Source organism: Carcharhinus amblyrhynchos, chromosome 23 (genome assembly GCF_965287045.1).
Source record: "Carcharhinus amblyrhynchos chromosome 23, sCarAmb.v2.hapA, whole genome shotgun sequence".
Taxonomy (NCBI): Eukaryota; Metazoa; Chordata; class Chondrichthyes; order Carcharhiniformes; family Carcharhinidae; genus Carcharhinus; species Carcharhinus amblyrhynchos.
The window spans coordinates 22063141-22074993 of NC_137346.1; the positions used below are offsets into that span (position 1 = coordinate 22063141).

The following is an 11853-nucleotide window of genomic DNA, read 5'->3' on the forward strand; positions in this document are numbered from 1 at the left end:
AGAGAGAGTGGACAAGGAACAGCTGCTACCTTTGAAGGGTCAGTAATGAGGGGACATCGGTTCAGATGAGGGGCAGGAGGTTTAGGGGGGACATGAGGAAAATCATTTTTACCCAGAGGTGATGTCTGGAATGCGCTGCCTGGGAGGGTGGTAGAGGTGGGTTGCCTCACATCCTTTAAGAAGTATCTGGATGAGCACTTGGCACATCATGACATTCAGGCATATGGGCCAAGTGCTGACACATAGGATTAGGTGGGAGTTCAGGTGTTTCTAATGTGTCAGTGCAGACTCAATGGGCTGAAGGGCCTCTTCAGTGCTGTATGATTCTATGAAGGTGGCAGAACCCTAAAGGAAGACTTACACTCCTACCTCATTCCTAGAGCATCCTTAGTTACTTCCCAGCCAGTGGACACCCTGGGAATGCCAGGGAGAACCTTTTACACACATTTAAACAGGAAGACAAGATTTTGTCTCAGAGATTGTATTAGTGCTGCATTGAAGCATCAAATGAGATGATAGTGAGTGAAAAATGAAGTTGGGGATGGAGAGAGTCACTATTGAGCTAGATATCGGAACTGGAGTGGACCTTCGAGCCTGCTCCATCATTCATTATGATCACGGCTGATCAGCAAATTCAATGTCCTTTGTATTCATTCATGGGTTGTGGGTGTTGTTGGCTGGGCCATCCCTGAGGCTGCTGTGGATCGGGAGTCACATGTCAGCCAGACCAGGTAAGGACAGTAGATTTCTTTCTCTGAAGGACATTAGTGAACTAGATGGGTTTTCACAACAATCAACAATGGTTTCATGATCATCCTTAGACCTTTAATTCCAGATTTTTATTGAATTCAAATTTTACTATCTGTCATGGTAGGATTCCCAGAGCATTACCCTGGGTCTCTGAATTACTAGTCCAGCAGCAATACCACTGCACAATTGCTGCCCCTATACCTGTTGATCCCTGTAGCCCCAAGAGCTATATCTAATTTCTTTTTTTGGGGGGGAGGGATGGGGAAGTTGATATGATGACCTGATCCATCAATGTGGGTAATGCCACATGTATTATTTTTTCTAAAGAGTACAAATTGTCAACTACCATACAAAGTGAGTCTCAAATGTAGCCAGATATAGCATTTCAATGTGAATCCCCAGTATTTTCAACATGTTTGGATGCAAGTTTGGTTCTCAAAGTTCATTCAATGTAAAAGTTGGGTTTGAAGCAGGTATCAAACAGCTCTGTTCACCTTCACGGGCAGCACGGTGGCACAATTGGTTAGCACTGCTGCTTGAGTTGGGTCCTGAGTTCTAGTCCTAGATTGGGCTACTGTCTGTGCAGAGCCTGTTTGTTCTCCCTGTGTCTGCGTGGGTTTCTTCCGGGTACTCCACTTCCTAGCTACAGTCGGAAAGACGTACTGGTTAGGTGCATTAGCCATGCTGAATTTTCCCTCAGTGTAACTGAACAGGCACTGGAATCTGGCGACTGGGGGATTTTCACAGTAACTTCAGTGCAGTGTAAATATGTTAATAAATAAACTTAAAGGTGTACAAATTGCCAAATACGATAGGAGGGGTGAGTTTCAGACTTAACCAGGCGTAGCATTTTAATGCAAATCCCTGACATAGCGCAGCATTTTTTTTTGTTTGGAGGCGAGTTGACTTCTCAATTTTCATTCAATGTAAAAGTCGGGTTTGGAGCAGGTATCAAACACCTTCAGCGGTTTCAATTTGAGCCTAAACCCGGGTGTGAGTGTGTACTCACTCACTTCTGCTGCCTTTGCCTCTCGAACCTTTTCCCGGGGAAACAAGGATAAATGAAAGAAATCAGAAACCGAGTAACAATACACTGCTGAAAGGGCTGTTTGTGCAGGATTGGGGGGGGGGGCGGGGGTTGATAAATCTCTGGGAAAGTGGACGCTGAGAGGTGCTTAAATATCATCCGATTTCTTGTGGCGAGGGGAATCACTGCCCACCCAGCTCCCCTCCCTCTCTCCCTCCCGTTTATAAAGGCTTGCTCGGAGGTAACTGGCGGTCAGAGCTGCCATGAGCAGGGGGAGCAGTTTGTAAATGTATCTTTAGAGGGAGAGTTTGGGGAGGCGGCGCTGTCAGTTGTCTGTGGTGCTGAAAGTGGCCGGCTGCAATGTGGTCCCTCGTCCTGGTGCTGGCCAGCTGCCTCCCGGGAGGCTGGGGAAGCGGCGCCGGCTATCTGATGAGCGCCAGGTACTGCGCCCAAAGCTCCGCCGGCGGCACCGGGAGTTTCGGCCGGGTCTCGGACGGGGCGCAGCTGCTGGAGTGGACAGCGGCGGGCTGCCGGCTGAGCCGGGAGAGGCTGGCCGTCCTCTCCTTCGTGCGGCAGTGCCGGCTGAGGGCAGCCCGGTCCCCCCTGCCCGCAGCCCGCTGGCACAGGGAGAGAGCCCGCTGCCTCGCCTCCCTGTCCCACGCCGCCAGCCCGGATCGCCCTGCCGCTCGCCTGCCCTCCGGAGATACCCTCCTTCGCCGCAGTAAGAGGGGCTTCACCTACCCCGGCACCTTGTGGTGTGGGGCTGGGAGCAACGCCGACAGCTACGACCATCTGGGTAACTGGACATCAAAACTTAAAAGAAAATAGCACGAAACAAACTAATTTGGGGGGGTCTGTTTAAAGACTGAAGCGGCTGTTCCGGAAATCTCCAGCCTAAAATAGCAATGGGCGCAACTCAGGCTTAAAATAAAGGCAAAATACTACAGACGCTGGAATCTGAAACAAACAAAAACAGAAAATGCTGGAAAATCCCAGCAGGTCTGACAGCATCTGTGGAGCCAGAATACAGTAAACAGCTGGAATTTTACTGGCACGCCAGCCCCAATTCCAGAGGCGTGCCGGTAAAATTCCAGCCATTGGCTCTATTCTCTCCAATTCCGGAGGCGGGTGAGCCTTGGAGAAGGGCATTCTCCATTGACCTCGGGGGGGTGGGTGGGGGGGGGGTGGGATCTGTATGACCCTCGGGCAGAAGTGTCGATAAAATTCCACCCAATGTTTCTAGTCTTGAGTTTGGAGTCAGGGTGGTCTCCAACACCTCTGAGATGTCCTTGAACCCGGATTAAGCCTGGGTTGCAGCTAAGATCCCACGTATTTCAAATCAAATTCAGAAAGTGAAGCCGGTAACATTTGTTTCTTAACTGCTCCGGGTGATTTGAAAGCGATTTTAATGGAGTAAGCCATTCAGTACTGAGATGAGGAAGAGTGTTTTCACTCAGAGAGTTGTTAACCTGTGGAATTCGCTACCACAGGAAGCTGTTGGGGCCAGTTTGTCAGATATGTTCAAGAGAGAGTTGGATGAGACCCTTACAGCTAAAGGGATCAAGGGGCATGGAGAGAAAGTGGGAGTGTGATACTTAAAGTGCATGATCAGCCGTGATAGTATTGAATGGTGGTGCAGGCTCGAAAGGCCGAATGGCCTACTCCAGCAACTAAGTTCTATGTTTCTCTGACAGACATGTGAATTGTATTTTTCTTTTTGTTCTCTCTTTTCCAATCCCCTACCCCAGGCGAGTATACCGAAACGGATAAGTGTTGCCGGGAGCATGACCATTGTGAGCATGTGATTTACCCATTCGCATATTCCTACGGCCACCGCAACTTCAGACTGCACACGCTCAGCCACTGTGACTGTGATATTGCGTAGGTAGTGACCACTCTGCCCCTCTCCCTGTTCTTTCACTGATTGGTGACTTGGAAGAGTGAGGTATTGGGGGGAGGTGGAAGAGATGCTTGTTATTCCAAGGAATTGACATAGGATTGTGGAAAAAGAATGTAATGAGAATGGATGCGGGGGGTGGGGAGGGTGCTCTGCAATTTGGGATATTTGATTTAAAATTGCCACATTTGCAAGAACACACTTTGCACTTACAGCTTGCTAGCTTAAGAAAGTATAACCAAGGAATACATTAAAAGGGGATTAAAGGGCAGGAGATAATATGAGAGGGAACAAGGTTAAGTGACAAATTTGCGGATGTAAATCTTTGGAGTTGCCTCCTTTCTACGGGTTTCTCTCACACGTCCCCTGTCTTCTCCCCTCAGGCTAAAGCAGTGCTTAAGGAGAGTCAATGACACATCCTCCCGGATTGTGGGGCAGGCGTTTTTCAATGTGTTGGAAGTCCCCTGCTTTGACCTAGTCTATGAGGAGCAGTGTGTTGAAAGATACTGGTACGGCTGGTAAGTCCACATTGTAACAATCCCCAGTGTTGTAAATGAAGTAGCCAAGACAACAGACAGGACTACACGTTGCAAATAGCTGGCATATGTTTCTTTGTATTGTTCTGATTTCTCATGCCTCAATGAGTCAACTTCAAAGCTGTGTCTGTCAGTTCAAAGAATATCTGTATTTAATGAGACACACCTGAATGTATCACAGAAAATCTTTAGTTTCCCGAATGTCTTAAGGGCAAAAGACTGTAAGTCAAGATTTCCTCTGAACCACATGCGCTGAAATCATAATCCTATTCTTGAGAAACAAGTTTATGTTCTTTTTGCACAATGGCACAGAAGCGTTCTTCACCAATGCAAATTTACTTACTTGTTTTCAATTTACATTAAGGTATAATCTTTAAGATCTCACTTTTATTTCTCATCTCCATGCTGCCCCCTCAGCAACATTACTCAGACACACTGGCTTAATATTCCTGCTGATAAAATCCAGCTCCACCTCACTGCCATCTCTCCTATGCTGTCAAGCTATTAGGTTGCGTATCTAATATCCAATATTGGGTGAGCAGAAAATTTCCCTCAGTGAAGTATTGTGAAGGCTGAAGCAAGTGTTTTTAATCCCTTCTCCAAACTGCACTCCCTAATTACTGACTCCATCCCATTACATGGCAACTGTATGAGACTGAATCAGAGTGTTTACAACCTTCGGGTAATATTTGACTGAGGTGAGCTTCTAAGTATAGATTGGCTGAGACTGTCTCTTTCCATCTTTGTAACATTGTTGGACTTTACCCCTATCTTAGCTCATTGCTTGTGAAACTTTCATTTATGCCTTTTTAAACACTAGGCTTGACTAACCGAAATGCAATTCTGGCTAGTCTCCCACATTTTATCCTTAATAAAGTCCAAAGATGTGCAGGTTAGGTGGATTGGCTAAAATTGCTCCTAGTGTCCAGGATGCATAGACTCAGTGGATCAGGCTTGACCAATGTGCAGGGTTACAGGGCAGAGGGTTGGCTGCCCTGTCAGGGGAATTAATAGGATTAATACATTGGATTGGGATGGATAGGATAGAGGTGGAGAGACTCTTCCCGCTCAAAAAAGACAGTAGGACTAGGGGGCACAGCCTCAAGATAAAGGGGAGGCGGTTTAGAACGGAGTTGAGGAGGAACTTCTTCACTCAAAGGGTGGTGAATCTCTGGAATTCTCTGCCCGTTGAAGTGGTGGAGGCTGCCTCGCTAAATATTTTTAAGAAGCGGGTTGATGGGTTCTTGATAAGAGAGGGGATTAAGGGTTATGGGGAGAGGGCGGGAAAGTGGAACTGAGCCACAACAGATCAGCCATGATCTTATTGAATGGCGGGGCAGGCTCGAAGGGCTAGATAGAACATAGAACATAGAACATAGAACATTACAGCGCAGAACAGGCCCTTCGGCCCACGATGTTGCGCCGACCAGTTACAAAAACAATGACCCACTAGCCTATACCAATCCCTTTTCGTCCATAAACCTATCCAGAGATCTCTTAAACGCCCCCAAACTAGACGCATCTACAACTGCAGCAGGCAGGGCATTCCAATCCCTCACCACCCGCTGGGTAAAGAACCTACCCCTGACATCCGTCCTGTAGCTACCCCCCCTTAATTTAAAGTCATGCCCCCTCGTGCTAGCTTTCTCCATCCGAGGAAAAAGGCTATCACTATCCACCCTATCTAAACCCCTAATCATCTTATATGTTTCAATAAGATCCCCTCTTAGCCGCCTTCTTCCCAACGAAAACAACCCTAGATCCCTCAGTCTCTCCTCATAGGACCTCCCCACCATACCAGGCAACATCCTAGTAAACCTCCTCTGCACCCTCTCCAACGCCTCCACATCCTTCTTGTAATGCGGGGACCAGAACTGCACACAGTACTCCAAGTGCGGCCGCACTAGAGTAGTGTACAGTTGCAACATTACACTGCGACTCCTAAATTCAATCCCCCTACCAATAAACGCCAAGACACCGTACGCCTTCTTGACAACCTTATCTACTTGATTCCCAACTTTCAGGGATCTATGTACACACACACCTAGATCCCTCTGTTCATCCACACTATTCAAAGTCCTCCCGTTAGCCCTATACTCGACACATCTGTTGCTCCTACCAAAGTGAATTACCTCACACTTCTCCGCATTAAATTCCATCCGCCACCTCTCGGCCCAGCTCTGCAACCTATCTAAGTCTCCCTGCAGACTATGACACCCTTCCTCACAATCTACCACACCTCCAACTTTGGTGTCATCAGCAAATTTACTAATCCACCCAACTATACCCTCATCCAGATCATTAATAAAAATTACAAACAACAGTGGCCCCAAAACAGATCCCTGAGGCACACCACTCGTAACTGCACTCCATGATGAATATTTACCATCCACCACCACCCTCTGTCTCCTATCTGATAGCCAATTCCTGATCCAACTTCCTAGATTACCCACAATCCCATACATCTGCATTTTCTGCAGAAGCCTACCATGGTGAACCTTATCGAACGCCTTACTAAAATCCATGTATACCACGTCAACTGCCTTACCCCCATCCACCTCTTTGGTCACCTTCTCAAAAAACTCAATAAGGTTAGTAAGGCACGACCTACCTGCTACAAAACCATGCTGACTATTTCTAATCAATTCATTACACTCCAAATAACTATAAATCCTATCCCTAATAATTTTTTCTAAAACCTTGCCCACAACAGAAGTAAGACTCACCGGTCTATAATTCCCGGCAAAGTCTCTGTTCCCCTTCTTAAACAATGGGACAACATTCGCTATCCTCCAATCCTCCGGGACTACACCAGAGACCAATGACGACCTGAAGATCTGAGCCAGAGGCTCTGCAATCACCTCTCTAGCCTCCCAGAGAATCCTAGGGTAGATCCCATCCGGACCAGGGGACTTATCTATTTTCAGCCCCTCAAGAATTTCCAGCACATCCTCTTTATCAACCGTAATACTTTCTATTTTACACCCCTGCGACCCAATGTCCTCCTCAGCTATATTCATGTCCCCCTGCGTGAACACCGAAGAGAAATATTGGTTCAATACTTCTCCAATCTCCTCCGGTTCCACACACAACTTCCCCCTGCTGTCTGTAACTGGCCCTAATCTTGCCCTGACCAACCTTCTGTTCTTGACATACTTATAGAACGCCTTAGGATTCTCCTTAATCCTATCAGCCAAAGTCTTCTCATGTCCTCTTTTAGCCCTTCTCAACTCACTCTTCAACTCCCTCCTAGCCAATCTAAAGCTTTCTAGTGCACTATCTGAGCCCTCCAATCTCATCCGAACATAAGCCTCCTTTTTCTTTTTAACCATCGACTCAACTCTTTTAGTGCACCACGGTTCCCTAGATCTACCAAATCCACCATGCCTGACAGGGACATACCTATCAAGGACTCGCAGTAGCTGCTCCTTGAAAAAATTCCACATTTCAGATGTTCCCAGTCCCTGCAATCCCCTAATCCAATCCATGCTTCCTAATTCACTCCTGATAGCCTCATAATCGCCCTTACCCCAGCTAAAATTGCTGACCCGAGGTTCACGCCTATCTCTTCCCATCACTAAGGTGAACGTAACCGAATTGTGGTCACTATCACCTACTCCTGCTCCTATTTCTTATGTTCTTATGTTCTTATTACAAGGATTCAGTGGGATTGTTATCAGTACAGGCTCGATGGGCCGAATAGCTTCCTTCTGAACTGTAGGGTTTCGATGATTCTATGAAACTACGGCTTGTAATTAGACTTTGAGCATTTTATTGTGTGGAAACAATGAAAGCCCCATTTTTAAGACAATTACTGTTCACATTTACCATGCTTATGGAAAAACAAATCCATATCAAAACTTTTAGTGATTACAATGGGAAAAGATTCAGGTAGAACTTCATCTTGAAATTCTACTCACATTTAGCAAACAATAACTTAAAATCTAGTTCATTCAGATCACTGCCAATTAACCATATTAATTCAGGAATCAGCTAAAATGTCAATCCTAGTTTGTGACCATTAAAGAAGGGATTTTTCGAAGTTTATACTTCAGAAAATTAATTTTATTGCTAACAGTTTTCATGCATTTGTGGTTTTAACACTGATTAAACAATACAAATGGTGGGAGGGAAAACCTTTGTATTTCGGATGTTGCAGTGGCGCTGCTGCCTCACAGTGCCAGGGATCCGGGTTCAATTCTGGCCTTGAGTTTACACGTTCTTCCTGGTCTGTGTGGGGATGCTCCGGTTTCCTCCCACAGTCCAAAGATGTGTAGGTTAGGTGGATTGGCTGTGCTAAATTCTCCCTCAGTATCCCAGGATGTGTAAGTTAGCAGGGTAAATATATGGGGTTATGGGGATAGGGCCTGGGTAAAGTGCTCTCTTGGAGAGTTGGTGCAGGCCCCCAGCCTCCTTCAGCACTTTAGGGATTCTATGATTCTATGAATAGAATAACTCAAAGCTTTCATTATTTCTGATCATATTTGAAAGGTGCAAGAAGTACGAACGTGTTCAGATTGCTGTTCCCAGAGAGTCAGGGCTTTATGATTATGGAGGAGATTTAATTGATGGATTACCAGTGGAGCCTACTCCTGATTCAGAGGGCCCAACAGCCTTTACTTGGATAAACAGCATCCCGCCGTTTACAGCTGCTCCAGAGGCCCCTAAACCAGAAGCTACGAGCCAACAGTCGACTCTTGGCCAAGTGTTTAATGCAGCAGAAGATGTCCTGAAAGTCATGGCAACCGTCACTCAGAGCTCTGCCCACGGCAGTGTGCCCGGCACAGCAAGCAGCACTGAGAGCGAGAAAACTCGTGTTTCATCAGACAAAGCCAAGAAAAAGAAAAAGAAAGGAGGGAAAAACAAGAAGAGGAGGAAGGGGAAAGGCAAGAAGAAAAACCACAAAGCTAAACTCAACTCCAAAGCCAACAAAGAGACTAATCTATTGCCAATCTTGGAAAAGAAAATTCATAATAAGGAGGACTATTTCACTGAGATTGAGAAACTTGACAATAACAATGAATTTAGCCAACGTTTCTTTGACAATTCTCTGGATTTGGTAATAAAGGAAGAGACATACAATGATGTGATGAACGATGAATCTTACAGAGTGGACACCTTCACTCGGGTTTACCAGCCTCTCACTGAGGCTGCAACCAAACCGAGTCACAAGTTTCAACGTTTCAGAGCTGTAGGCTTTACACCCCTGGCATCTACACAGGTCCCTGATTCTGAATTTGATAGAGTGGCGCTGATGGCTACGTCAGTGCGCAGGCTAGATGGCACACATCAGCTCCACATAGAAGAGGCATTTACTCCACCAGCTACTAAACAGAGTCCCAATTCTCACTCCAACGTTAAAGAAACTTCTATTTTAACAGCGGCTTTGTCCGGAAAACACAGGGAGGAGGTATCGACTCCGTCAGCTCTCCATAAAAACGAGGTGCCAATAAAGGCAGAGCCAAAAGCAAACCAACCAGCTCCAACTCCTCCATCAGAAAGGAAAAACAAGAAGCAGCGACGTAAAAGGAAGGGCAGGAGGAGAAAGCATCATAAATCCCAACAAGGAGGCAGGCTGATTTTACCCACAGCTTCAAGCAAGATTGCTCACGATACACTCCTTAACTAGAAATACAACTTAATCTCTGTGTAAATGTATATTGAAGTATGTGTGCCAAATTTTGCCAAATCATACTATAATTCTTCAAAAAATCACGACCAGTGAAGGAATGCATGACGTTACAGCGGTCTTTGTGGAGGACAGTTAGCTCTCCAAAATAGACTCAAAGTAAACAGTGAGATTTCCTATTGTTGAGTTTTGTTCATTTGTTGAACCTTGATTTGTATGAATGGATCCACCTACACCATAGAATGGAACGTTTACAAAGTTTAATAAATCTAATTTTTTAGCTACATTAAACTCCTTGTTACTGAGCACACATTCACCAGTCGAAGCAGATTTGAATATATCCAGCTGCTGAATTTGAATGAACTGGAGTCACCTTTTTACCTCAAAAATATTTTCTGCAAGGCTGGTATAGTAACAGTGCAATTACGTTTACAAATCAATGACAGTGGTGTTATTACAATGAGTGTTCTGGCTTGTATGAAATATCAATGTATGCAAATTGAGAGTATTGAGAATTGTAACTACTTGCCATTTTCAGCTGTGTAAACTAATTTTGTGCATCCCAAGGATAACTTTCTCTTTTAATAGGCAAAAAGAGTTTACAATTTCAATCTCCGGTTGCTAAAAATAAGTTAGTCATTTATCAAAGGAAAAGATACACATAATCTCATGCCCTTCAGTTTTCTATTTATGATCTTTATGAATGGTTTTTCTCTGTTCATAAGTTTAAAAGATGTAGGAGCAGAATTAGGCCATTCAGCCCATCGAGTCCCCTCCACCATTTGAACATGGCTGGACTAGAAACTATTTGCATCTGATGGATCCATACATATCAGGATGTTATCCACATTCATTTTGTTAATATGTCTTGAAGTACATTCAGAAATCTTGACTGCAGTGTAATTTGATTTGATTTGATTTATTATTGTTACATGTATTAGTATACAGTGAAAAGTATTGTTTCCTGTGCACTGTACAGACAAAGTATACCATACCTGGAGAAAGAAAGGAGAGTGCAGAATGTAGTGTTACAGTCATAGCTAGAGTGTAAAGAAAGATCAACTTAATGTGTAAAAGATTGAATAAAAACATTGTTAGAGAGTTTAAAAAAGTTACAATAAAGTTTTAGAAGCATAGAACAAGAGTAAAAGTAGAAATAAAGGGTATGCTGGGCACAGTTTGCAAGAAGCTGCCTCACTCTGGCTCATGAATCTTGGATGATTCAAGATGATTCATATTAATTTTATGAATATTGCAGAATGTGGCGTACAGTTCTCAAATTTTAATGCCAGGCTCTTCAGAGATGCAACTGTTGGCCTCAGAGGAAAATATCAGGACAGGGATGTCACTTTTGACTGCAATCTAATAATTGATGTGTATACGAAAATGTCAGAAGAAAGTGGGATCAGACTCATCAGTGACGTTCACATAGTTTATAGCTGGCCAGACTTAATGCCAATACATGGTGTTCACTTGGAAGGGGTGTGAGAGAATGGCCAGGCCTTGTAAAATCAGAACAAAATATCAACAGTATGTCAGTTGATAACCGTCTTGCTTCTAAGTCAGTGGATTCAAGTTTCACTCCAGGACTTGAGCACAAACGTCTCGGCTGGCAATCCAGTCCAGTACTGAAGGAGTGCTGCATCGTCAGAGATGTTGTCTTTTGGATCTGACATTCAACAAAAGCCCTGTCTGCCCTCTTAAGTGGGCATAAAAGATTCCATGGCACCATTTTGAAGAAAAGCAGGGGAGTTATGACCAGTGCCCCAGCCAATACTTACCTCTCAATCAACATCACAAAAACAGATACCTGGTCATTATCATTCTTGTTGGAGTTTACTGCGGGCAAATCGGCTGCTGAGTTTCCAACATTACAGCAGTGACTACACTTCAAAAGTACATAGTTGGTTACAAAGCGTTTTGAAATGTCCTGAGGTCAGGAAAAATGCTATATAAATGTGAGTCTGCATTTTCTTTCAAGGGGAAGAGAAAAAGAGAATGAAAATTTATTGGG

The 11853-nt window shown here is 44.7% G+C and overlaps 1 protein-coding gene across 1 annotated transcript; it reads left to right on the plus strand.

Moving 5' to 3' along the window:
• The first annotated feature begins 2055 nt into the window (after window positions 1-2055).
• proca1 (protein interacting with cyclin A1) lies at window positions 2056-10202 on the plus strand. Its single transcript, XM_080210728.1, has 4 exons — window positions 2056-2573; window positions 3526-3658; window positions 4058-4192; window positions 8702-10202. The coding sequence occupies exons 1-4, from the start codon at window positions 2138-2140 to the stop codon at window positions 9837-9839; spliced, it is 1842 nt and encodes a 613-aa protein (XP_080066854.1). The 5' UTR covers window positions 2056-2137; the 3' UTR covers window positions 9840-10202.
• Window positions 10203-11853: the final 1651 nt, after the last annotated feature.